The 27578-nt window shown below is 57.6% G+C and overlaps 1 protein-coding gene and 1 long non-coding RNA gene across 5 annotated transcripts in view; one reads left to right on the forward strand and one right to left on the reverse strand.

The window, feature by feature from the left end:
* Positions 1 to 27578, reverse strand: part of FBXL18 (F-box and leucine rich repeat protein 18) — an 82051-nt gene that overhangs the window by 43070 nt on the left and 11403 nt on the right. For 3 of the 4 annotated variants that reach the window (XR_015245592.1, XM_086692586.1, XM_086692585.1), the window contains exon 4: positions 14907 to 15125. The exons of the other annotated variant lie outside the window; for it this stretch is intronic. Coding sequence is in view for 2 of the 3 variants with exons in the window: in XM_086692586.1 (XP_086548712.1) it covers positions 14907 to 15125 (219 nt within the window). In the remaining variant the exon portion in view is untranslated. The remainder of the gene's footprint in view (positions 1 to 14906; positions 15126 to 27578) is intronic. 4 annotated transcript variants of the gene reach the window in all.
* LOC147572875 (uncharacterized) lies at positions 21378 to 24125 on the forward strand. Its single transcript, XR_015245594.1, has 2 exons — positions 21378 to 23533; positions 23772 to 24125. It is a non-coding gene; the product is annotated as an uncharacterized LOC147572875 (long non-coding RNA).

Here is a 27578-nt window from a genome sequence, read left to right on the forward strand (position 1 = left end):
AGAGCCAGGACAGGAATGCAGCTGCCTGCCCAGCTTTGCTCCTCGTGCGCAGCCCCGGGTGGCCGCCCAGGTGGCCGGGCCCAGCAGCACTTGGAGCCGCACACAGAAGGTCCCCGGGGTCACGGGCAGACGTGCTACCTACCACCACAACTGAACCCCACGTCCTTCCCTCTCTCAGTTCACACCTGGATTCACGTGGACTTGGACAGAGCTCCGGGAGCACACCCACAGTCGCGGTCTCCGCAAAGCCCCTCCCTGGGCCTCAAGGAGCCCGTGCTTTTTCAGCCACAGCCTCAGGGCCCCTTCAGGGCATCGCCCCCGCTGGCCAGCCCGGCCTGTGACACCACTGGACATCACACAGCAGGCGGGCCTCGCCCAGAGCGAAGACGTGGTGACAAGTGGGAAGACGGCAACCACTCGCGTCCAAGTGCAGGGCTGGGGCTGCCTTTGGGGCAGGAGGGGGCCCCACGGGTGAAGGCGAGTCCTTGATAGGGCAGGGGTGGCGGGGGCGGGTGGGGCTCGTGTGATCCGTTCTGCTCCCTGTACCCTGCCACATAACTTACGTACGTGCTACAATGTTCTTCTGCATGATGCAAATATAGTTTGAAATTCAAGTAAACAGATCCAGTGAATTAAAACTTCTGGCTATCCGCGTTCAGAAGTCACACTACGGAGGACAGGTCACCCCTCAGAACCTCTCCCCTGCGCAAGGCCAGTTGCGTTGCTAACCATAAAGGCCCAAGGCCGAGCTTCTGGCCCTGAGTCACGGAGGGCGAGAGCCAGCCTCCGGAAGTCAGTGGGCTTGCCCCCAGGTGTCACCCTGAGGTACCCTGAGGAGGTCTCCGGTCGCGGTCCTCAGGCCCGGCTACGCCCCGTGCTGTCCTGGGCGGCAGCGCCAGCCCGGGACAGGCATCGGGCAAAGCACAAGGCAGGTGCCCTGGCCTTCCCGGAGCTGCACCAGCAGAAACCTCACCGAGGAACAGAGGTGCCCACAAGCAGAGGCCTGCTCACCTGTCCTAACGCCGGCACCTGTGAGTTCGGCCGCCGGGCTCCCACCAGGAACAGTGACAAGTGACAGCAGAGGCGGGGAGGGGACCCCACAAGAAGCAGGAGAACCAGGGGTCACCGTGGATGGGGCAGAAAGCCTGCCCTTCCTGGAGGGCCAGAGGACGATGCTTAAGAAAAGGTAAACTGTATTTACTCTCCACCATTTAGAATGGCTGGAAGGAAAGAAAAATTCTACCTGAGGCTGTTGCACACACACCAGGAGTATTTAAACGGCGCCTTCAGCCACCCAAAAGTCTCGGGACCCAAAATGCCTTCTCTGCACGCTCTGGAAGCAGAAGAAATGTTTCACTTCTAAACCACTGCTCTGTTTAAAGAGAAAATACGACAGCAACGGTACAGGAGAGCGCAGAGGCCCGGGCACCGCCTCAGCCGGGCCAGCCGCCTGCCTCGCCACCTCACGTGCGTCTTGCTGTCGTACCGAACACGCTCGTTCTAGACGTGGCTTAGGGGACACAGCAAAACGTACATGACACGGGTCAGCTTTGTTGTGCTTGTTCCAGTCCTTGACATCTTTATGTTAAACAAGGACACGGCACGGCCACAGCAGCGGGACCGTGTGCACTCCGGCCTGACGGAGACGGGGCGCCCAGCACGCCGGCGGGCATCGCCCAGGTGCACACACGCAGGGGCCTTTCCTCTTACTACCGTGTTGATAAACGTCACCTAACGTGGTACAATTATTTCTGCGTTTTGAATTGTTTCCTCAGAATAAATCCCAGAAACAGGGTTACTGGGTCAAAACGTATGAATACTTTTACACCTTGAAGGACAAGGCTGTAACGACCTCAGACAGCAGTGAGGGCCACGGTGAGGAGCCCGCGGGCTGACCCACCCACCCTCAGGGGGTCAGGAGAACACTGTTCCAGCACGATCAAGGTGGAGAACAGCCGGGGGCTCCCCGATCAGCAAGGGCACCTTCGTCCTGTGAGCCCACTATGCATCGGCCCGCAGCCTTTCGGAGAAGCGGAGAGAACGGGCCTGGACTCCGTGCTGATCACCAGCACGAGCAGACAACGCGGGGGCTCTGCACAGTGACCACACTGGAACCAGCTCTGGGCCCGACCCTAGAGTGAGGGAGGGACCCTGGGACCTCACGGCCTGCACGTGCCACAGCGGCGGAAGGCCTCCTGGAGGGGCAGGCCGTATGCAGCCTGGAGGCAGAACTGGTTCTATCAGCTTCGAAACACCCACCAGGTGTGCTTCTTTGCAGAGAAACTAGAAGCAACATTGAGACTCACAGCCTCTTCCCCCCAAGATAAAGGTCTTCTAGAAAAGCCAAAGTGGGAAGATAAGTCAGAGAAGCCACCCATATGGTAATAACAGTCTTCAAGAAGCACGAAGACAGACGGCAAAAATCAGTGAAACGTGCAACAGGGAGGAGAGAAGGGACTTTTGTCAGAGTCCACAGAACTGAGACGCTGCTCTAGGGAGCAGGACAGGCGCACTGCCGAGCTCCTGGACGATCCCACAGACGCCCAGCGCCAACCTCGGAGTGGCCCGGGTTCTGCCTGCGGGTCCTCCCCTCATGGCCAGGGAGTACCCCAGGAGAGACTAGACCTTTCCGGTCTCCTGCCCACCAGCCGGTGCAGCCACAGCCCGCTACGGGGTACTGGGCCTCGTCCCGCCACTCGGGTGGCCTGGACAACGTGGACCACGGGAGATTTTAATCACTGAACCGTCTTCTACACTGATCAGCAGCGTGGGGCTCCAGTCTGGCCCCTGATGTGGTTCTCCACCCCCGCCGGCCGGCGGCTACAGCGGGTCCCACGGCACCTGGCCCAAGGCCTGCCCGCTCCCAGATCCAGCCCCTTGGGCCTCCCCCACCAACAGAGCCAGAACTCACCAGCCTCCTAGCTGTGAGGCAAGGCCAAGGGCTCCCCCCGGCTGAGCCCGAGAAGCAAAGCCCTGATGGCCTGGTCCTTTTCCGGGTCACATGTGGATCAGCAATCCAGGTGGGAATGATGAAATCCTCCCAGAAACCTGCCCGGAAACCGTAGTGAGGCAACGCCATTCACGGTGGAGCTCAACTGCCCCTTTACCAGCAATTAAGGCTGCAAAACAGCGCTAATTCTGAATTTTAAAATCCACTTTCAATTCTAAAGCTCCCAAGGTTCCCCAGACTTGAACAATTGATCGCTCCATCTGTAAACTTTACTCGTTTCTAAACACATTTCCAGAACACAAACGCAGACGGAGCCCCGCGGCACAGGGGCGTGGGCGGCCCGGCCCCCAGGGCCCCAGCACCGGCCGGGAAGGAGCTCACGGGCTCGGGGCAGGGTCGGGGAACGTCCCTCCCGCTCGGGCGGCTAGGAACTTGCAGCGAACCGCCTGCCGACCTCACAGGCCCACACTCCTCGCCAGCACAAGACTCTCCAGGACACCTGGGGGAAGGAATTTCCACACAGGCCTCGCAGGCAGAGACGTGACCCCGTCTCGTGGAATGTCCGACCTGAGGCGCAGAGGCTCAGGGGGGGCGGGGGACATCACCTGCCCCTGCCCGGGGTCGGGGTTCCCAACATTTCTGAAAAAGGAGGCTGCCCCACTCCGGCTCGAGACCCCTCAGGATGACAAATGACAGAGGTCAGTGACAAGTAAACACGCGCGGCCTGGAAAGGCCAGGGATGGGCGTGGCCCCCGGGGCACTGGCGCCTGGAACGCCACCACCTTCTGGAAAGCACCTGGCTGAGTCTCAGAACCAGCACGTCCTCACATCAGACACCTCTAGCAACGGACAGGAGACGCCTGAGGGCACAAGCCTCTTCTGCCCCGCCGTCTTGCTTCCCTGAGTGCCCCTGCCACGGAGACAGAGCACGCGGGGGATCATGGGAGCAGCAGAGGGCCCCTCACTCTCAGGATGACCGGGACAGTCCCCGACCTCACGAAGCCGGGCTGCCCCATCTGCAGAGCAAAAGGTCCGGCCGCCGCCCGTGTAACACTCACCAGGGCGGGCACAGAGTCGGTGAGATGCTATTTTAGACAGGAAACTCAGCTCAGACAGAAGAGTGACTCGAAGTCACAGAGCGAGTAAGTGAAGAGGCCACAGCGTGAGCCCAGCTGATGGGATCTGAGGGTACAAGGTAGGGCTGAGCTCAGCAGGATGCCACACAGACTAAAGCAAGCTGCCGTCACTCTGTGTGGGACACCAAGAACACTGGAGGGCTGACACGGCCCTTGCCCACCCCCCGGGGGCCACGAGGCCTCGCAGGAAGCTTCCAGGAAGGGCAGAGTCAAAGAAAACCAGAAAAGCTGACAGCCCCCTGGAAAGAGCCCTCCCCACCCGGTACTAGGCCAGGGGACAGCGGACAGCAGAGCTGTGGCTTGGTGTGCGGCTCAGACCTGAAAAGTCAAAGGACAGTCCCGCCACAGAGGAAGGGCCGCGCCGCCCGGCTCCTCACCAGGCTGACCGGGGCCCAGACAGAGGGGCAGCCAGGCGCTACTAACCTGGCGGGGACAGGACTCCAGGTCTCTAGGAGAGACAGCAAACGGAACCGACAGGCAAGGTGTCTGAGGCCAGGAGGGAACTGGGGGCAAACAGCCGACCCCGTGAAGCCGGGGTGTGCCCACGGTGGGAGGAGGGCAGCAGGCGGGAAAGCTTCGTCCTGCTCCCCAAAGGGGCCCTGAGAGCCCCGGGCCCACAGGCGTCGCTGCCCCACGGCACCGTCCGAGCTCTAAACCCAGACCCGACAATGGGAACACCAGAGGACCCAAAGTGGGGGAACGTGCAGAAGAAGCCCTCCAAACCCAGAGGGGGGGACACCACAGAGGTCAGAGAAAGGCCCGAGTGTTCAGCGTTTCAAACTTGAAAGAGCAAAGAACAGAAAGAAAGAAAGAACGGATGCCTGTCAGGACGCTGCGCTTGGTGTGGGACACACATCGCCACCGCCGTTATGACTATGTCCGGTACGGTCACAAACCCGCCTCCCAACTGAGGAAACCGAGGCAGCCTGAGAGGCAGGGCTGGGCTCCAAGCCCAAGTCCCGATGCCACCCCCACAAAGGGCACCACGACGGGACCTGTGAGACACATGGAGATCAGACACATAAACCAGAGGGAAAGTGCCGACCCCGAAGAGAGGAGCCACTCGCCCAGTGACAGGACCGCAGATGTGACAGCAGCCCTGTGGCTGAGTCACAGCTGAGTCACGGGGAGAAACCGGGCAGGGAGTGGCAGGGCAGCCCAGGGCCAAGTGCGCCCCCCTGCTGGCTCCACAATTCCCTGAGCCTGAGGCAGGGAAGGAGATAAGAGAAAAGAAAGGCAGCAGAAAAGTGATGACAAATCCCAGCCTTTCCCTTTTCCCTGGTGGAACGCAGGCCTGGAGGCCAGAAACCTAGGGCCGGGTCAGGAACCTTCTGGTTACTGTGAGCCACGGCGCCATCTGCTGGCGACATCGCAGAAAAGCAGCTGGGCCCCTGCTCTGGCAGCAAGGCCGCAAGGGGCCCCGCGGCCCAGGGTCCTGCGCGACTGGAAAGGCCAGCAGGTCACCCGTGTGCGGCCCGACTGCCGGAGCCTCCCTGTGCTGGCCCAGACCCACAGCAGGGGCCGTGCCACAGACAAGCGCAGAGGCCACCGGGACACCCGCGCAGAGGCGGGCCAGCACCTCTCCCGTCGGGCTGCATCTCGGCCCTGCCCCCTGCAGCACGGCCAGAGAAAGACTTCCGGTAGAACCTGGACGTGGGTGCAGCTCTGGCAAGCACAGAAGATTCTTCAGACCTGTGAGCCTCCCTCAGGGCTTGCGGGCTCAGGGTGAAATGCCCACGTGGCTCTGGAGAGCCCACACAGCACCCGGCAAGGCCCTAACCCTTCTCCCCTCTGGACACAACCTCCCATCCTCCCCGTGCTGGGGTCCAGGCTGCACTCCTCACCTGACTCTGAGAGCCCTCAGTTTCCCCATCTGTACACCAGGACTAATGGCCCGTATCTCAGAGGACTTCCGTGAGGCTTGAGTAAGAGGCAACGATACACAGCGCTGGCACAGCCCCCAGCATCGAGGCAGGGGCCCGGAGCAGAGGCTCCGAGGAGGTTCACTGGAGACGCGAGGGCTCCAGGCACCGCAGGCCGGAACGGGCCCTTAATTCCCCTGAGGTGGCACTAGGCACGCGGGGGACCCGGCCATGGCCTGGGCCTGTGCCAAGTGCTGGGACGCGGGGACAGAGAGATGGGTGCGGCCTCCGCCCAGGATGTCCATTTAACCAAGGCCAACCTCAGGTCTGCTCTCGGACGCCACGCCCCAAGCGTCGGCTGTGATCGGTGCCCGCTGGGGCCATCAGTGAGCCCAGCCCTGCACCCGGCTCGTGACCCGGGCGCGGAAAACAGAGCACACCGGGCCTCAGACCTCATCAACTGCAGGGGCTGCAAAGAACATAACTGGGAGTGCTATGCCCCCTAAGAAAGGGGCAGGTGGGCGCGGTCCGAGAGGCCAGGGGAGGGATGCCCTTGACCAGGCCACCAGGAGGCGAGCAGGCTGCAGACAGGGACCTCGAGAAAAGAACCGAGAGTGAGAAAGAGAAGCTGAGAGCAGGGACTGGCATCTTCGTGCCAAGAGCACAGCGGCCCGGAGCACTGTGTTGAGAAGGATTCTGAGGATCAGAATGACAAATTACCTTCGTCGGCCAATGACACCCACATGGGGAGGGAGACGTTCAGACGCTCTCTTGTCACAAGCACGGGCTTCTGAACGGCGTGGTGGCCTCAGATGTTCTCAGTTTCTGAGAAGGCTCCTGTGTGTACATGGAAAGCTGGTCCCCGTCTCTGTGGGAAGCTACCCTTCGGCGGGGAGAGAGGCAGACCCCCACAGGGTTCTCCGAGCCGCGGCTTTCAGCAACGGGTGGGAGCGGACGGGCCAGTCCCAGCTCCTCTGGCAGAACACGTCCAGCGGGGAGGTGCCAGCTCCCCGAAGCCAGAGCCCCCGGGAACGCGGTGACCTACAGCAAGTCGGCGAGGGGGACACAGGACTGGCAACTCTTCCCCGTGGCCGAAAGGGCAGAGCCGGCCCAGCAGCGTCTCCATCGTGCACCAGAGAAAAGCGGCCTTCGCCTGCACGGACAGCAGGTGCGTGGGGAGAGCACAGGGCGGGGCAGCCGCACGACCTGCCGCGCACCCCACTTCCCAGACAGCTGCGGTCCCTCCCAAAGCCCACAGCGCCCGGGCCGCACAGCCTGCACCCGACTGAGCCCCCCGAATCCCAGGCACACCAACGGCATTGACTCCATCCCACCCAACAAGCATACTGAGGTGTGGACACGCGATGGTGAGCTGCCCTCGCCGACACGGGCTCCAGAGCCGGAAGACTCCTGAAGCGGAAGGTGAAGGGGAGTCAGTGGTACACAGAGTGAGCTACGGCCAGACCAGAGACCGCGACCCACCCATGTAACGGACACAAAACAGAATGAAAAGTAATCATGTGCAGAGGGGCACCCGGGTGGCTCAGTCGGTAAAGCATCCGACTTCAGCTCACGTCATGACCTCACCATTTGTGAGTTCGAGCCCCGCGTCGGGCTCTGTGCTGACAGCTCGGAGCCTGGAGCCTGCCTTGGCTTCTGTGTCTCCCTCTCTCTCTGCCCCTCCCCTGCTTGCAATCTGTCTCTCTTGCAAAAGTAAACACTACAAAACATTAAGAAATGATAACAATCACGTGCAGATTTATCGACATAAAAACCATCTACAATGTGTTACATTTTTTTAAATCAGAGTAGGGGCCCCAGGCTGGCTCAGTCCATAGAGCCTGCGAATTTTGATCTTGTGGTTGTGAGTTCGAGCCCCACGCTGGGTGTAGAGAACACTTAAAAGTAAAATCAGAAAAAAAAAAAAAAAAAAAATCAGAGTACACACCATATGATAACTCCACCCCGGGTCGGCCGGCTGTGATGACCTCTGGTTGGTGGAACCATGGGGAGCTCTCACTGAAAAGCAGCTTGACGCATGGTCCAAATTTTTAGAGGAGTATTAACATATTATTTCCATAACCAGGGAAAGGAAAACCTCAGCTAGGATTTCTCCTGAGCAGTTCAGCAGCAAACTGCAAAGACAGACGTGAAGTCTGTCCGGCAAGGCCACCGGAAATTCTGGAGACCTCCCGGCTGATGGCTGTCTTTGGCATTTTGTTAACATCGGTGGCCTCCTCCCTGTCAGCTCCCCCCGATCCCCGGGACACAAAACTGGTGGAGGAAGCGACCCTCGCGGCCGTGCTGACCCCAAGCGTCCACACTCAGCTCTCTTTCAGGGACGCCGCGCACTTCCTCACGAGAGGACTCTAAATGGCCGCTGCCCAAACAACCTGCTCACTCGGGTCAAGTTCTCTCCAGGAAGCATTCCTCCCGACTTGTTCAAATTCTGGGAGCTTATCTAAGTTCTAGCTCCGCCTCCAGGAATGCCACACTCTTGAGAGGAAGACGGGGGCCCTGGTCTGCAGGGCACTGAAGGCGAGGGGGTGCACGGCTTCTAAAGACGCCCCAGTGCAGGGCGAGGGGGGCAGAGCGCTGCCCCTCGAGGAGCAGGAAGTGTTTGAACTCTACTGCCTTGACTCACGACTGTCCCAGTACCTACTGCTTCAAAGTCTAAACGAAGTGCAAAGACACAAAAAATTTAAGAGTTGAAAGATCTTAGCACTGGGGCGCCTGGCTGGCTGAGTCAGTGGAAGGTGCGACTCTTGATCTTAGGGTCATGAGTTTGAGCCCCAAGTTGGGTGTAGAGGTTGCTTAAAAATAAAATTAAGGGGGCGCCTGGGTGGCGCAGTCGGTTAAGCGTCCGACTTCAGCCAGGTCACGATCTCGCGGTCCGGGAGTTCGAGCCCCGCGTCGGGCTCTGGGCTGATGGCTCGGAGCCTGGAGCCTGTTTCCGATTCTGTGTCTCTCTCTCTCTCTGCCCCTCCCCCGTTCATGCTCTGTCTCTCTCTGTCCCAAAAATAAATAAACGTTGAAAAAAAAAAATTAAAAAAAAAAAATAAAATAAAAAAATAAAAAAATAAAATAAAATTAAGGGGGAGTCTGGGTGGCTCAGTCAGTTAAGCGACTGACTCTTGATTTTGACTCAGGTCACGATCTCACGGTGTGTAAGTTCAAGCCCCGCATCAGGTTCTGTCTGTGCTTGACAGTGTGGAGCCTGCCTGGGATTCTCTCTCTCCCCCCTCTCTCTGCCCCTTCCTGCACTCTCTCTCTCTCTCTCAAGATAAATAAATTTAAAAAAAAAAAAAAAAAAAAGAAAGAAAGAAAGAAAAAGAAATAGAAAGTCGAACAGAGGTTCCAGGGGAGCTGGGTAAGCGGGTTAGTTTTCACGATCACAAGATCACGGGTCACCGTAACAAATTTAATAACAAAGAAAACGTTTGAAATGCTGGGAGAACACCAAAATGTGACACAGAGACACGCAGTGAGCAAAAGCTGTTGGAAAAATGACACTAACAGACTTGCTTGATGCAGAACTGCCACAAACTTCCCATTTGTAAAACAAAACGAAACACAGGACCGGCGCGCAAAGCACGATAAAGGGAGGTATGCCTCTACACTTACAAGCAGCCAAGATGGTAACGTTTATGGTATGTGTATAAAAAAGGCTTCAAGGGGCGCCTGGGGGGGCTCAGTGGGTTAAGCGTCCGACTCTTGATTTCAGCTCAGGTCATGGTCTCATGGTTCAGGAGCTGATGACCTTTGCATCTCCGAGGACTTCAGCACAGAGGGAAAGGTAAGGACTGCCGATTGAGAATTTCTCCTGGCGCTGGCTGCAGAGATGGTGCCCGTCAGCCCGCACGCTGGTTTCCACCTGATAAGCTGTCCTCGGTCAGCCTAAGACGGAGGCAACTGATCTGATATTGAGCAACTCCGGTCATTAGTCGAGACTTCAATTCCACCCCTCACTCAAACTCCCCAGCACGTGCTGGAAGCTCAGGAATCCCCAAGTCTTCACTCGACAGTCACCGTCCTCACACAGCACAGCACAGCCCAGCCTGGGGGGACCGGGGATCTGCGGAGCACTGCACGGGGAGTGCTCTGGAGTCTGGAGTGGAGCCAGGGAGGCTGTGCAGTGTGGGGCACTCGACCGAAGGGGAGCCTAGGAGCACGGCCTCACTCAATTGCTTGGCCAAGTGTTAGGCTAACTCATGCTCACCATTGCCTGCTGGAGGGGCATCGACGCTCACTTGGCTGAAGGTATCGGGCTACCTGTTTAGTTAACGCAACACCCCAGTGCGATCAGCGTTTCCAGGAGGTCTTTGAGCCTCCAGCACACGCAGGACTCAGGTTGGCAAGTGCAGTCCCCGGGGAGGCTCCCCGTGACCGCCACTCAAAGCCCATGTGGCTCTACTTTGCAGACAAACCAGCCGGCTTTGATACCTGGGTTCTCCAGAAGGGGAACAGGACAGGCGGCAAGTGTGAAAGGAAGCTCCGGGTGTAAGAGAGGCAGTGGAGGCGGCCGTTAAACGCATGGCAGCAACCTGAAGCGACGACGGACACAGCAGGAACCAGGAGGAGGACCCGATACGGTGGGCCCACGGACTCCGGGCACGGCCCAGCCTCTCACCAGCCAACACACCACCACCCAAAGCCAAGGCCGACAGAGAAGTAAGGCGTCTGCGGAGCTGATCACAGACCAGGTGAGAGCCTGGTGATGAACACGCCAGACGACGCTTGCTGGGAACAGACGAGACACAAGCTTGGACAGCAGGAGGGCCCTCCTCACCCAGGAGACCAGGACAAGCCCAAAGCCCAACGATATCAAGGGGTGGGGCACGGATGCAGGGCAGGAACTCTCTCACACTCCGCCAGGGGAAGCAGGGCTTGGGAGAATCACTTTGGAGAGCATTTTGCCATTTTCTTTAAAAAAAAAAAAATTTTTTTTAACGTTTATTCATCTTTCAGAGAGTGAGTGGGGGAGGGGCAGAGAGAGAGGGAGACACAGAATCCGCAGCAGGCTCCAGGCTCCGAGCCGTCAGCACAGAGCCCGACGCGGGGCTTGGACTCGCACACGCTGCGAGATCATGACCTGAGCCGAAGTCAGATGCTTGACCGACGGAGCCACCCGGGTGCCCCGATTTTGGTGTCTGATAATGTCGCATCTGGGAATCTGGTAGCTGCACAGGGACATTCACCGGGATAGAGGAAACACAGGAAAACAGCCCGAACATCCATCAGCAGAACAGAAACATAAAACGTGACAAATCCATTTGAAGGGTTACTGCGCATAGCGCGTGGCAGGAACGAACTAGCACTAATGAACAGCGGCAGACCTCAAATCCGCGGTGGAAAAAACACAGGCTGCATAGCCACGTGCCAGTATCAGACATGGACGTTACAAACACACAGAAACAAAACCCCATGCTTCTCAGGGGATGTACTTGGGGATGTACTCCTGGGACTTGGAAACCAAACTCACACCGGCAGGTGCAACAAGTCAAGGGAGCTTTGTTTCAATCGATGCATGATTATCTTTTATCTCTATGTTTTATTTCTGTGCATTCCAAAGGGAATGCAGAAAAGGCCAGACCTAAAACGACAAATACTGCGTGGTTCCACTTGGGTGAGGTCGTCAGAGTGGTCAGACTCCAAGACAGGGAGAGGGTGGGAGCCAGGGGCCGGGAGGTTAGTGTTTCTGGAGACAGGGCCTCCGTTTTCGGAAGGTGAAAAGGTGGAGGCTGGTGATCACACAACAATGTGGACCCGCTCGACGCCACCGGGCGGAACACTTACAACCCGTTAAAACTGTCATCACTTTTGTTTTGTTTTTTTAAAGAGGGAGAGAGAGAATCTTAAGCAGGGTCCACACTCAGTGGGGAAGCCGACACGGGGCTCAATCCCACAACCCTGGGATCAGGATCACGACCTGACCCTAAATCAAGAGTTGGACACTCACCCAACTGAGCCACCAGGTGCCCCTTAACTGTTTTTGGTGGGGGGGTGAGGGGTGGTGGCCCTAGGTGGCTCAGTCGGTTGGGCATCTGATTTTTTATTTCAGCTCAGGTCATGATCTCATGGTTTCGTGAGTTCGAGCCCAGCATCTGGCTCCGCAATGGCAGCATGGAGGCTGCCTGGGATTCTCTCTCTCTGTCCCTCCCCGGTTCACCTGTCTCTGTCTCTCTCAAAATAAATAAACTTAAAAAAAAAACCAGTTGAAACGGTAAACTGTGCTATGTATATACATCTCACGACGAAAAAGAACGCAGGGCCGTACGACCTGAAATCCAACATACGTGTTATTAATTTTATTTTTTTTTTTTAAGTTTATTTATTTTTGGGACAGAGAGAGACAGAGCATGAACAGGGGAGGGGCAGAGAGAGAGGGAGACACAGAATCAGAAACAGGCTCCAGGCTCCGAGCCATCTGCCCAGAGCCTGACGCGGGGCTCGAACTCACGGACCGCGAGATCGTGACCTGGCTGAAGTCGGACGCTTAACCGACTGCGCCACCCAGGCGCCCCTCGTGTTATTATTAAGCAAAAAAGCAAAGCACATATCAGAAAGCGCACAGGAGAAAATACTGTGTATCTGTTCATTTGTGAAAAAAGAACACACAGAACGAATCACTGAGAACTGACAAGACCAGTTGTCTAAGGGGGGGATGGGGTGGTAGCGAGGCGGAGGGAGGGGGCGTGGGGCGGCGCTTCTCCGAGGCCGCCGTCCGATAGAGCCCTGACTCTGAGCGCCACAGCAAGGCTTGGCTTCACGTACGGAAACACGGGACAAATAAAACCTATCAGGACGCGGTGCGAAGGCAAAATGCTACGTGACACAGCGATAAAGGTCCCTGACTGCATGACAAACAAGTGATGTGAGCACACTGAAGGGATGGGGTGCAAAGAACAACCCTGAGTAACTCCGGAAAGCAGGGACTGCGCGGGGGGGGGGGGGGGGGGGGCCAAGAGCGTGAATACGGATTATCCTCCAGGCTCCAGGCGGTGGGCTGGCGATTCCCAAACTGCCTTAGGTGTGCGCCCGAGGGCGGAGCGAACCAGCAAACACCCTGTGGATGGTGACACTCAGACTGTTCAACGACAGGGAGGGAGGTCATGAGGAAGGAAGAGGAGTCTGCGGGAACGGGAACCCTGGGCTGCTGGGCTGGACGGGACGCGTCAGTATGAACCTGTCTTTGATGTGGATGCAAACGGGCGACGGGGACACACAAATATGGATGTGTGTAAGGACATACACACATCAGGGCGTCTGAGTGGCTCCGTCAGTTGAGTGTCCAAGTCTTGGTTTCGGCTCAGGTCATGATCTTGCGGTTCATGACACCAAGCCCAAGTCAGGTTCTGCACTGACAGTGCGAAGCCTGCTTGAGATTCTCTCTCTCTCTCGGCCCCTCCCCCACGTGCACACGGGCATACCCACTCTCTCTCCTAAAATAAATAAATAAACATTAAAAAAAAGAACATGTAGGGGTGCCTGGGTGGCTCGGTCGGTTAAGCGACCGACTTCGGCTCAGGTCATGATCTCACAGTTCGCGAGTTCGAGCCCCGCATCGGGCTCTGTGCTGACAGCTCAGAGCCCGGAACCTGCTTCAGATTCTGTGTCTCCCTCTCTCTCTGCCCCCCCCCTGCTCTCACGTGTGCAGGCTCTCTCTCTCCCTCAAGAATAAACATTTAAAAAAATTAAAACAAAGTAAAACAAAACAGAACAGAACATACACACCTCAATTTCCTACTCCGTCCATAAGGCGGCCTGGAGGCGGTGACACCCCAGCAGCAGTGAGCATACCCCACACCCGGCCTTGGTTTCTAATTCCAGCCTCTAATAAAAGGAGCCAGGCTCCATGAGGAAATGGTGGATTCCAGGGCTGGGCCTGGAATATCTTGTACTGACAGAAAAGTAAGGAAAAGGAAGAAAGGAAGGAAAAGCTCGGAAAAGGAAGGGGCATGTCGAAGGGGACACAGGACCCAATCTGAAAGAACACGCCCACGGCCAAATCTGGAACGATCTGTGCAACCCATGAACGGTGTGAGCGTGACAAAAGCCCACTGAATAAAACAAGTACCCATGAGTCCATGCTGACACAAGTAGATGCTGAGGAAGTGAGTGAACGCAGAGAGGGGACAGGTTCCTTCTCAGAGCACAGCTCCATTAACAAATGTGGGAGGAATGAAGGAAACAGACAACCATCACAGCCAGACGTCAAAGTAAAGCAACTGTCACTAGAAAGATCCATCGGTGGATGCCAAGATGAGCGGGCAAAACTCCGACGAGAACCAGGGTATCTGCAGACTCTGTAAGTATCTCCCCACGAGATGCTTCTTCATTCGAAAGGGAATAACGAGACTTTACAGCCGAGGGACCCGCAGACACCAATGAGAAGACGTGACAGCACCCTGTGTCCCTGGCACACCACGCCGAGGACACAGCGTCACCGTGGGTGACGATGGACATCCTACCAAACACCTGGCCCGTGCTCTGCACAAAGCGTCAAGGTCACGAGAGACCAGGAGAGACCGAGGGCTGGCACGGGCCGAAGGCTAAGACGACGTGACTACCACTGTGACGAGGGCTCTGAATCAAACCCCGGGACGGGAAAGGACCAGGGCAGGCACTGAGGAAATCCTAAGGTCTGCGGGCCGACCGGGGGTAGCACAGTGTCACTCCTCACCTGGACGACGGCACCATGGGGACGTGTGCGCTTGGCGGGGGGGGGGGGGGGGGCGCGGGGGAGGAACACTCTGCAGTTCGGCTACCTGGAACTTGACCGTGGGGCAGCGGGAGCACCCGGGAGGTGAGGCGCCACCGCGAAAGGGAGCTGGCCTTCGTTCTCACGCCACCTCCGCGGGCGCCCTCTCGACCCAGGAAGCGGCCGCCTCTGCGCCAAGCCCTCAGGAGGAGCCGCGTCACCGGCGCGCCCCCCACCCCAGCCCCGCGCCCACTCACCTCCGGAGCAGGGACTGCTGCAGGCTCTTGCAGGTGGCCAGGGACTCCCCGGTGAACATGTGACACACGACGACATGCAGGCAGCGCGCCATGAAGGCCAGCACGGCCTCGGGCTGGAGGGTGCCGCTGCGGGACACCAGGCAGAGGCGCTGCAGCGCGGAGCACTGGCTCAGCGCCTGGAAGAACTGGGCGTTGGCGCTGAAGTAGGGCTGCTCCAGCCTGCGGGGAGAGAGGGCAGGGTGAGCCCACGCTGCTGCCAGACCCCCCCGCACGGGGCGGGGGGAGAGGGGGAGCCTCTCGCGGGGGGCCAAGCGGGTCTCTGGGAGCCAGACCCAGACCGGCTGTCCCCACGCCTGTCTACGCCACAGTCCCCCGGGGCATCGGGAGGAGACACAGCCCCCAGGGCCTTCCCAGCTGATCCCGAGTTGGGGGCAGACCCTGGAGGCCTGACACGACGGGCGAGCCACCGTACAGACCCCAGCCGGCCACTGCCCGGAGCCTGGAGACCCGCACGCTGGCTGGGCTGGCCGCTCGGCACCCCACCCACCTCAAACGCTGACCTGTTGGGCAGGGGGCGGGGAGCCGCGCTTACATGGGATCCCAGCCACACACTGCTGCCCTCCTGTGACACACAACGACAGGCTGAGGGGAGTGGAGGGGATCTGGAGGCTGGGGCCACTCCGGCCATGGAAGGGAAGGCGACAGATCCCCAGTCCTTCCGTCACGGAAGGAGAGGCGACACCGGGCAGGCCCCCAGTCCTCCCGCCACGGAAGGGGAGGCGACACCGGGCAGGTCCCCCCGTAGACAGGGGCTGAAGGCAAAGAAGAGCCAATCTACAAAACCGGGACCTCGGCCACAGACAACCACAACAGATGGGAGGTGCACCAGGTCCCACCTGCTTTAGAAAGACGGACGAACAGAGGGGTGCCAGAGTGGCTCCATCGGTTGAGCACCCAACTCTTAATTCTGGCTCAGGCAGTGATCTCGCAGTTTGTGAGTTCGAGTCCCACACTGGGCTCTGCACTGAGCGCAGAGCCCACTTGAGATTCTCGTGTTCTCTCTCTCTCTCTCTCTCTCTCTCTCTCTCTCTCTCAAAATAAATAAAATTTAAAAGAAGTAGGGGCGCCTGGGTGGCTCAGTCAGTTAAATGTCCGACTTCGGCTCAGGTCGTGATCTCATGGTTCGTGGGTTCGAGCCCCGTGTCGGGCCCTGTGCTGCCAGCTCGGAGCCTGGAGCCTGCTTCCGACTGTTTCTCCCTCTCTCTCTGCCCCTCCCCCGCTCATGCTCTATCTCTTTCTCAAAAAATAAACATTAAAAATATTTTTTTAATAAAAATAAACATTAGGAAGGAAGTAAGGAAGGGGAAGGGGAAGGGGAAGGGGAGGGGAGGGGAGGGGAGGGGAGGGGAGGGGAGGGGAGGGGAGGGGAGACACGAAGAGATGGGAGAGCCACAGTGGCTGCCGGACAGGGCCTTGGCACAGGCAGGAAGGAGTGCTGGAGCCTCCAGCCACGGGGATGAGAACAGGAAAGTGGTGTGGAGGACAATGTTCCAGAGCCTTCCAGACCCTTCTGCACACCAGCCGGAAAGCCTAGAGGGCAGACAGAGCGATGTGGTGGGGACACACGGTTGGAGGTGCTGAGGACAACGGACAGGGCAGTTCAGCACCAGCTGGGAACACGGCTGCGGAACCAGCAGATGCCCAGATGTGCGGCAGGACGCCGGGCCGCAGGCCAAGGGAGCCCTCCGGAATGCGAGTCGGAGGAAGAGCAGAGGGCCGGGGGAAGCTAACAGGATTGCGGGAGCTGCCAGGAGGAGGGCCGAGAGCCAGGAGAATGGGGAGAGGAGCTGGTGGGAGCTGTGTCCCCCCCCCAACAGATAGGTGGCCGTCCTGGCACCTGTGAACGCACCTTACTTGGAAACAGGGTCTTTGCAGGTGGGACTTCGTTAGGATGAGGTCGTGCTAGACTGGGGGGGCTGTAATACAGTGGCCAGTTCCTTACAAGAAGGCCATGCGGAGGCACAGCAACGCAGGGACACCCAGGGAGAGCGCCATGTGACCGCCGGCGGGGACTGGAGTGACACGGCCACAGGCCAAGGACTGCCAAGCACTGCCAGCGACCACCTCTAGAAGCCAGGGGACATGCCTGGCACAGGGGCTCCATCAGAGCCTCTAGGAGGAACCAGCCCTGCTGACGCCTGCAGCTCGAACCTCTGGCTCTCAGAACCGTACGTGAATCCAGGGCGCTCGGGTGGCTCAGTCAGTTGGGCGTCTGACTTCGGCTCAGGTCATGATCTCACGGTTCGTGGGTTCGAGCCCCACATCGGGCTCTGTGCTGACTGCTTGCTCAGAGCCTGGAGCCTGCTTCGGATTCTGTGTCTCCCTCTCTCTCTGCCCCTCTCCTGCTCACACTCTGTCTCTCTCTCAAAAATAAACATTTTTTTAAAAATTAAAAAAAAAAAAAAAAAACCTGTGCGTGAATCCGCTGGTGCTGTGGCGGTTTGTGAGGGGAGCCCCAGGACCCTAACGCAGAGGCCGAGCAGACTCACAGATACCTCCCTGGTCAGTTACACACACACCCAACACAACCACGTGAGCAGAGACCAATGTGCGTCCCCTGTGTAAGACCTTCCCAGAGAAAAACGTAAGGATTATCCCTGGAGAGCAGAGCTCGGCTCCAGAAACTTCCTTATGTCACTGCCTTCAGCAGGACTTCCGTCCATCTTAGATACACACAGTCATCACTTGATGCTTTTATTTTTTTTTCCACTTGATGCCCTTAAAAAGCTTGCTCGGAGCCTCTGTCCCCCTCTTTCTGCCCTGCCCCCAAAAAATAAATAAACATTTAAAATAGGGGCGCCTGGGTGCCTCAGCCGGTTAAGCATCCAACTTCGGCTCTGGTCATGATCTCACGGTCCATGAGTTCAAGCCCCGCGTCGGGCTCTGTGCTGACAGCTCAGAGCCTGCAGCCTGCTTCGGATTCTGTCTCCCTCTCTCTTCTGCCATTTTGCCACTCACGCTCTGTCTCTCAAAAATAAACGTCAAAAAAAAACTTTTTTAATTAAATAAATAAACAGCTTGCTCCGAGGGGCAGGGGAGTAAAAAAGAACAAAAAGCAGCTCGCTCCGGCTGCCGTGGGGGGTGTCGCCGGTCACCTGGCCAGAGCGGCTCCAAGGCTGTGGCAGCACACGGGGAAGAAGCTCGTGGAGGCACCGGCCCGAGCAGCAGGGCAGTGGCCGTGGCCAGCGGGGGGCCTGGATGGATGATGCAGATCTGGGCCCGTGCGTGGGGAACCGCAGCCCACGGAGGGACCCGGCAGACAGCGGAGGCCCACGGGCAGCCGAAACCCGCTGCCTCCCGAACGCAGGGAGGGGGGTAAAGGGGCAGAGGAGAAGATTTGTCAGGAAGGTGCTTCCCCGCCCCTACCAGGTTTCATCGGTCTTTGGGTCGCCTCCGTCTGAACCGGATGACTGACAACAGGACACTGTGCAAGGGCGGCCACCAGGCAGCAGGCAAGGTCCTTCCTCCAGGAGCCTCCAAGGCCACCGACGGACTCGAGACATGGCGGGAGAGACTCGGCCGGCCCCCGTGGGCAGCCAGGCCCCAGAGACCAAGTGCAGGACCGCGCCCGGCCGGGCTGCAGCCTCCACTGAGAGGACACTGCTGTGCATGCGCTGGGTACCACTGTCCCTCTCCCTAGGACCCCCTAAGTGTCCCCAAGGCCAGCCACGCTAATCCACCTAGCAGCTCCTCCCAGGGCCCGGGCGCCGCGCAAAAACTCCTCACAGAAACCCCAGGTCAGACCCGGGAGAGTCTGTCTCTCTGAGTCATGGCCCTGCCTGGGGCAGACGCAGACACCCCCCCCCGCATCCCCCCCCCTCCTCCAGCGGCTGCAGGCAAGACCTCCATCCCTATGCAGGATCCACAGAGACCTCCCGGCCAGGTTGGTGACCTCCTGGGACACTGCCAACCAGGTGGTAAGCAGTCGTGGACGCTCATAATAAAAGGAGACGTTTCCAGGATGAGCAAGAAATGCCCACCCCCATCCCAACAAGGCAGTGGGTCTGCTCTGGGGACAGAGTGTCCCTGTCCAAGCCCCCACGTGGAGGGAGACCCGAAATGCTCTGAATGCAACACCTTCAGAACGGCTGATCCAACCAGGACTCGGCGTAGGGCAGTGGATGGGCGCTCCCCAGTTCTCAAAGCCTAAAAAGACCCAATTGGTCATGCACTAGGCCCCCATCACCCCGACACCTGGGGACACTACCAAGTTCCAGGACAAAAGGAGAGAGGTTTTCAAAAAGGGGTCTTTGAGGAAAAAAAGAGCAATCCCAGCTATTTACAGCAGCCACCCGACAGAATATCCCCCAACAATGGAATGTTCTAACCTGAGCTGTGCAGTAGGGGAGCCACCACTCACTGAAATGTGGTTCATGAGACAGGTTTTTAATTTTATTTTATATTTATGGGTGCCTGGAGAGCTCAGTCGGTTAAGCATCCGACTTCGGCTCAGGTCATGATCTCACCGATGGTGGGTTCGAGCCCCAGGTGGGGCTCTGTGCTCACAGCAAAAAGCCTGGTTGGGATTCCCTGTCTCCCTCTCTCTGACCTTCCCCCACTCTCAAAAATAAACACTGGGGTGCCTGAGTGGCTCAATCAGTTAAGTGTCTGACTTTGGCTCAGGTCATGATCTCACGGCTTGTGGGTTCGAGCCCCGTGTCGGGCTCTGCCCTGACAGCTCAGAGCCTGGATGGAGCCTGCTTTGGATTCTGTGTCTCCCTTTCTCTCTCCTCCTGCCCCGCTGGCACGTTGACTCTCTCTCTCTCTCTCTCTCTCAAAAATGAATAAATATCTTATTTTATTTACTTATTTTTTTTTGAGAGAGAGAAGAGAGAGAGAGTGCATGCACAAGAGGGGGAGTGGCAGAGAGAGTGAGAAAGACAGGATCCAAAACAGACTCCAGGCTCCAAGCTGTCAGCACAGAGCCCGACATGGGGCTCGAACCCACAAACGGTGACATCATGACCTGAGCCAAAGTCAGATGCTCAACTGACTGAGCCCCCAGGTGCCCCGAGCTTCTGACTCTTGATCTCCAGGTCACAAGTTTGAGCCCCACATTGGGGGTGGAGATTACTTTAAAAAAACAAAAAAATGTATACGAGTAGAAATGCTACTAAGCTCCTGACACTAACATCGTGGGGAGGACAGTGGGTCCTTCTAGAGTACGATCGCAAGGAGTCTCACGTTCACTCCCCCATCAACAGTGGAGACTCAGGACGTGTGAGGGAAGAGAAGAGAGGCACTCAGTGTGTGGCGGGAGGGAGCCCCTGGCAGGGCTGTTCTGGGCTCCGATGCTAGAGAAAGGATCCCCCGGGGCAGCCACAGCCATCAGAGATCTGATGCCAGCAGGTGCCCCTTGGCAGAGATGTGAACACGGGCCTCCCCCCCCCCCCAGACCCACTGGACGAATTTCATCGGTAAGGAAGGGACTCCAAGAGCCGTGAGCAGAGAGCAGTGCCTCTCCGAGAAACAATGGTGGCTGTGTGCAGTCCTCATTTACCCAAAGGAAGGCCAAGGTAACAGCCAAAGTCATGCAGGGCCCAGACGGAAAGCAAATGTCATCCCGGTTATAAGTGTGAATTTTCTGAAAAGTTGACTTTTCTTGAAAAAAAGTCTAAATACACTATTTCGTTCTATCTTTCAAAGGCAAATTATTCTCTTTTTTAAATATTTAAAAATTTTTTCTTTTCAATTTGAGAGAGAGAGAGATGGAGGGAGAGAGAGAGATGGAGGGAGAGAGAGGAAGTGTGTGCACACGCAAGCAAGGGAGAGGGACACAGAGAGAGAGAGAGAGAGAGAGAGAGTCTGAAGCAGACTCCACACTCAGCTTGGAGCCTGACTCAGGGCTCAATCCCACGACCCTGGGATCATGACCTGAACCGAAATGGAGAGTAGGACGCTCAACCGACTGAGCCACCCAAGCGCCCCTATTCTTCTTCTTTTTTTAATGTTTATTTGTTTTTGAAAGACAGAGTGCAAGCAGGGGAGGGGTGGAGAGAGAGGGAGACGGGGGATCCCAAATGGGCTCTGAGCTGTCAGCACAGGGCCCGACACAGGAGTCGAACCCACAAACCATGAAATCATGCCCTGAGCCAAAGTTGGTTGTTTAACCGGCTGAGCCACGCAGGCACCCCAAAGGCACCCCTACTCTTTCGAAAGTCCTAAGGTAAGCATCCCTTTGCAGACCTGAAAGTGGGAAAACGGGAGGGGCTGAAGTCCAGAACCCTGACCGTGGTCTCTGGCTCGTCCCTGAGGAAGAACAGGCCTGTGGCGCTCTGGCCACTAGGTGGCGCTGTGGGTCCACGCTACCCACTGGAGACCCAGCGGATCTTGGTTTCAAACCAAGTAAACAGAGTGTGTTCACACAGCCTTTTAAACAGTTTTCAACCAGCCGGCCACTTCCGGGCTCTCCCACTCTGAAGGAAGCCACCCGTGACAGGTGTTTGGGATGGGGGCAGGCCTGTCCACTCCACCAGCTGCCTGGACAAGGGGGGGGTGGCCCGTCCAAACCTCCCCCCGGCTCTCCGCACAGCCTGGTGGCAGAAACGTCCTGGTGTCGGGGGCTGCCAGTGCCTGCCCTCTGGTCAGAGGGTGAGGAAAACGATCCACCGGAATCACTTTTGCCTCGGGAGGCAGTCGTCCCCCTCAGCCGTGCCTCAACCTTCCGCTCAGGGAGGATCTGGCCTCCAAAGCCCACTCCCCGAAAGGCAGCCTGGTCTCCTGAAGGTTCTGTGGGCACAGGAAGGCGCTCGGGGAGCGTCCCCTTATCAGCCCACCCACCTCCGGAGGGCCCGGGCCTCGAGGGCGGTCCTGGGACGACCTCCAGGGCCTGGCTCCAAACCAGCCCTCTCACTTCCGCCCAGACGCCGCCCTGGTTCTGAGGTCGCGAGCAGCCCAGGGTGACTCAGGGTGATGCCTTCCCCTCCCTCCCCCAGGAGGCAGGGCTTCATCAGCCCTGGGAAAGAAGGCGCCCTGCTCTGTGCGGCGTGGGCTCCTCTCCCAGCCGAGGTGCGTGCGAAACGCGAGGCGCTGTCAGAACGACGTGTTCCCGCACCACCTCCCCGCGGGAGCGGTCCTGGCTGCGTGGAGGCCGCGCCCTGCCAGGAGTCCTGATGGGCCTCGCTGATGGGCACAGTGGTGGAGGCACCGGCCACCTCAGGGACGTTCTGCCGGGAAGTGCGGGAGCTGCCCGGGGAGATGTAGCGTGCCAGTGTCTCCGGAGCACGGGACGCCATCTCCTTTCTGCAGCTCCTGCCCACGGCAGGCAGGCAAGGGCCACCTGCTCCTGTCCCTCAGCCTCCCTGGGCTCGGCTTGCCGCAGAAGGCGAGAATCCAGGGGAACGGGGCCATTTGGCTGCATTTTAGAAACTGGTGTTTGTTCTGAACAGGCAGTACCCAGCTCTGATCGGACATGGTTCTCGGCAGCCAGCATGCACAGAGAGTCCATTATGAGCGGCGGTCAAGTTCCCGGGCCGACCTACAAAACCCATCTAGCCCGGGCCCCACCAGCCTCCCCGGCCACCGAACTCCCGCACAGCCTTGCTCCTGGGGAGGACCTGAGCCACAAGGGTCACGTTCCAGCTGCAGAAGCCACTCGGGACCACTAAATGCTGCTGTGTTACCCCGCTCAACGCTCAACAGGCCCTGTGAGGCAGGAAGTGCCACAGACCAGCTGTGTGGCTCAAGTAAGCTCCTTAATCCTCTGGGCCTCACTTTCCTCATCTGCAAAAGGGGACAATAACAGCTCTACTCCCGGGGTCGTTCAAAATGTCAAAAGAGTCAACACCTACGAGTGCGGGAAAAACAGCTGGCAGCCGTCACAAGTACACCAACAGGATCCAACAGCAGTCACTTCCTACAGTCCCTTCCTCTAGCTTCTGGAACACCTTCCCCCTCCATCTGCCGGCTCCCTGCCGCCCTGCCGGCTCCTACTCCGTCGGCTTTGCTGATTCTTCCTCCACCTCCTGACTGGGTGACCCCGGGCCCGGTCTGTGGTCTGCTTAGTCCCACGTGCTGGCTGGAGTCCACCGCCTCTCAAACTCCGGGACACACGTGCACAGCTGTGCCCCACAGCCTCCCCATCGCAGAGGATGACGACCGCATCAGCTCAAATGCTCGGGCCAAAAGCGTCAGCATCATCTGGACCCATCCTTGACCCCTCCCACCCGCCCCACGTATCTGATCAATCAGCAAATTCTTGGGTCTCTCCCTGAACGTCTGACACGGCCTCCCCGACAGTGACAGCGCCCCTGCTCCTGCCCTGGCCCCAGTCTATTTCAGTACAGCGGTGTGACCTGCCCTTCTGTTCCCCTCCAGTCACACGGGCTCCTGGCTGCTCCCGAAACACCCGACACACCCCATCTCAGGACCCTGGCATTAACTCGGCCCTGTCCAACAAAACCTTGTGTGCAGACGGGAACAATCTCCATGTGTGTTCTTTCCAACATGGAAGCCACCAGCACATGCGGTTCCTGACCAGCTGAAATGTGGCTAATACCGCTGAGGAACTGTATGCTTGATTTGATTCCATTTTTACTCATTTAAAAGTAAGTGCCCGGGGCGCCTGGGTGGCGCAGTCGGTTAAGCGTCCGACTTCAGCCAGGTCACGATCTCGCGGTCCGGGAGTTCGAGCCCCGCGTCAGGCTCTGGGCTGATGGCTCGGAGCCTGGAGCCTGTTTCCAATTCTGTGTCTCCCTCTCTCTCTGCCCCTCCCCCGTTCATGCTCTGTCTCTCTCTGTCCCAAAAATAAATAAACGTTGAAAAAAAATAAAAAAAAATAAAAAAGTAAGTGCCCGGCCGGCTCAGTCAGTTAAGCATCCGACTTCGGCTCAGGTCATGATCTCACAGCTCGGGGGTTTGAGCCCCGCGTCGGGCTCTGTGCTGACAGCTCAGAGCCTGGAGCCTGCTTTAGATTCTCTGTCTCCCTCTCTATCTGCCCCTCCCACGCTCACACTCTGTCTCTCTCAAAAATAATAAATAAACAAACAAACAAACAAAAAAAAGAAGTCATGTGTGAGGTGCCTGGCTGGCTCAGTTGGAAGAGCATGCAACTTTTGACCTTCGGGCTTGTGAGTTCATGCCCTAGGTTGGGTATAAAGGTTACTTAAAATAAACAAACAAACAAACTTTAAAAAATAAATAAAATGATTCGCAGACACTGCCAACTGATGCGACTCGTTCTGCCTGGCCGGGGAATGTTCTTGCCAGGTTCTACTTTGCTAATGCAACTTCGTGAATTTTCTCAAATCTCACCTTCCTGAAATCCGCCACCTGCCCTCCAGCATCCCTCACCCTGCTCTCCTTTGTCCTCCCCGGCATCTGTTCTTCTCTAATAAACCACATTCTTTCCCTCCGTGCACTGTTGGCCCACTTTCCCCACTGGAATGTGAGCTCCCCACAGACAAGGAGAGAATTCTATGCCTAGAACAGAACCCAGAATAACAGGTGTTTACACATTTGCTAGATGGAAAAAGAATTATCATGGGTCGGGGTGCCTGGGTGGCTCAGTTAAGCGTCCGAGTTTGGCTCAGGTCATGATCTCACGGTTCTTGAGTCTGAGCCCCACATCGGGCTCTGTGCTGTCAGCTCAGAGCCTGGAACCTGCTTTGGATTCTGTGTCTCCCTCTCTCTCTGCCCCTCCCCTGCTCATGCCTGCTCTCTCTCTTTCTCTCAAAAATAAACAAACATTAAAAAAAATTTTTTTAAAGAAAGAATTATCGTATTACAGGTGCTAACCCTGTTCTGTAGGCCTTACAGGTACAAACTGCTTTGCTCTCACCAGCCCCACTTTACAGGTGGAGGATCTAGGAGCAGGGTGAGGCAGGCAGAGCCAATCCGAAGGGGGCCTGTGTTAGGCGTCCAGCAGCCCAGGGAGCCGGCAGCACCTGCCATGTCCAGGTAGCCCCACAGGCAGCAGACATGTAACGCTGTGGACGTGAGGCAGGCATTTGGGGGAGAGGTTCTGACTACTTTGACTTATTAAATTAGGTGCTGTATTTTACTTAATTTCATTTTCATCGACTTCCATTTTTATCAAACACTCCCGGACGATGACCAAACACTCCCCAACAGCACGGCCAGAAAAGGCACAAGGTTTAATGGGTTGGCAAGAAAGAAAAAAGGAAAAAAAAAACAAAAACAAAACCCCGATCGCAAAGAGGAGAGATCCATAAATACCTTGACTCAGAATTCAGTGAAATTAGAACTCAGGTGTTCACCCGCCCCCAATTTTGGGGAATGTTCAATTCCTCCTAATCTCAAGACTCCCAACAGGTTAACAGGGTTGCAGGTCCGGGGAGTTTTCTGTTTGCTAAACATATATCAGGACCCATCTGCAGCTTTGAGCGAAATGTGGCCCGCTGACCGCACGCTGATCACCGCTCCTTCCAGAAGGGCCAGCGATGTGACGGCAAAGGCCCAAGAAGAAGCAAGGTGGGACAAGGCACTGGACAGAGAAGGACCAGTGGAGGAGGGAGCAGATTCCTGCTGCTGCAGACACAGAGGCAAAAAGACAGGCATCCAAGCCTCTAACGTCAGACAGGCCCGTCCTGTGAAGACGGTGGTGGAGGGAGCCGCCCGCTGCAGCCGGGGCCCCTCCTCCGTCCCCGGCGGCTGATGCCACACCCCAACCCGGCAGGAGAGGTGCCCAAGCCAGAGAAATTAACGGGAGGATGGAATTTGGGCCACAAGGCAGAGGCGGGCAGGAAGGGGGACGTCGGGGGGGTGGCAGGAAGTAAGGAGCAGGCCTGCGGTCCTCGCTCCTCCAACCTACCCGGGCACCCCGCACCTGCAGCAGGACAGAGGGTCCCAAAGGTCCCTGCAATGGGAACAGCAACGCTGCCCATCGAGCGTCCTTAACCGTTTCGTGACGTCTTGTATCACCTCTGGGCAAGGCCGAACGTGGCTGGGGAGGCCACGGCCAGAGCCTGGCACACACTGCACCTCGAAGTTCCCGGGAAGTTAACTTTGACTCAGGTCTAAACCAGGGGGTCCTAACAACTCAGCATTACGATTCTCGAAGCAAGGGTAACTGGAACGCACGGGACACGGCATGAACAACTGCCCCCTCCCCAAAAACGGGGTTCCATGGACACTCGGGCTAACGACCGAAGCCGCACATCCAGGGTGTGTGGATCCGACACGGCGGGAAAACACCGAGGCCTACTCACCCCGCTCTGCCAGGTCGGATCCTGGGATTCTCACCCCCGACGGCAGGGCCTCAGGAGCCGCAGTGTGGATCGCGCTTGGAGGGAGAGTGGACAGACGGCAGGCACAGCCTGCAGAGGACCCCTAGAAGGCTCCAGAGCGGGAACGGCAAAGCACTCAGCCGGCTCCATTTCCTGTCAGAGGACGCCTTCTGAGGGGAAAGTGGAAGCCTGCAAAGGCACAGTGGTTTCCATTTGGCACGACCTGGGGCCAAGGTCAAGCTCTGCAGTTCGACTGAGCCGGGTGAACCTCAGCTCCTCCTTCAAGCTTCCATTACTCGTCTGTGAAATGGGAACGATGAAGGGCTGTCACGGGGTCTAGACGGTGCCCGGAAGCCCCTGGCTTAGCACCTGGCACTCGGCAAAAACACAAAGTGCGCGCTGACCACTGCGGGGACAGTGACACACACGCGCCTCGGTGCTCCTGCTCTCGCGCCACCCACCAGCCACCCCACAGCTCCAGCCTGACCGGGAGACCAGCTGAGTGACCTGAGCCCGGCCGCTACATCCTCCCCAACCTGAAGCCCCGGCAGAGCTGACATCCGCCCCACCATACCTTCCAGTAGATTCTGGGAAGCAGTGTGATTTTTCAAGCTCAGTGCAATTTTTCAAGATCAGATCTGTCAAGATTCTCAAACATGTCTCAGGTCAACAAAGGCTTACCCTGTATTTATTTTTTTAAGCTTATTTTATTTTATTTTTAAAGCGTATTTATTTATTCTGAGGTGAGGGGGAGAAGTGGGAGAGGGAGAGGGAGAGGGAGAGGGAGAGGGAGAGGGAGAGGGAGAGGGAGAGGGAGAGGGAGAGAGAGAGAGAGAGAGAGAGAGAGAGAGAGAGAATCTCAAGCAGGCTCCACACTGTCAGCCCAATGCAGGGCTCAAACTCACGAAACTGTGAGATCACGACCTGAACCGAAATCAAGGGCCGACGCTTAACCCGCTGAGCCGCCCCGGCACCCCCAAAGGCTTACCCTTTCAATGCTCACAAGAACCCCCCTCACTCCACGGCTCAATTCAGCGAGAGTCCGCTGTGTCTGGACTCTTAGGACAGCAGCCTGGGTGGGTCCTGCCCCTCACCCTCTCCTCTCTCAGATCAGCCTGCCACCTCGCTCCGGGCCACTGTCACCTGCCTACAGCAAGCACCACCCCCTTTCAGCACCCCTGTCTCCGGCTCCTCCAGTCCAGGTGGGTGCCAGGGGGGCCTTTCCCAGCTGGAGATGGAACTGCTCCCTCTGCCGGCTCTAGTGCGTTCACCTCACCTGGCTGCCCGCCCCACCTCACCTGTGCTTTTGAGCACCCGGCGTGTTGGCAAGACCCCGGGGCCCCAGCACATGCCGCCCGCTTTTCCAGAAAGCCTTGGCCTCGAGTCTCCTCCCAGCTCCCTCTGACTCTTGGCTTCAAAAAGCACA

The sequence above is a fragment of the Puma concolor genome, chromosome E3, assembly GCF_028749965.1.
Source record: "Puma concolor isolate L17-30 chromosome E3, mPumCon1.1.hap2, whole genome shotgun sequence".
Classification (NCBI taxonomy): domain Eukaryota; kingdom Metazoa; phylum Chordata; class Mammalia; order Carnivora; family Felidae; genus Puma; species Puma concolor.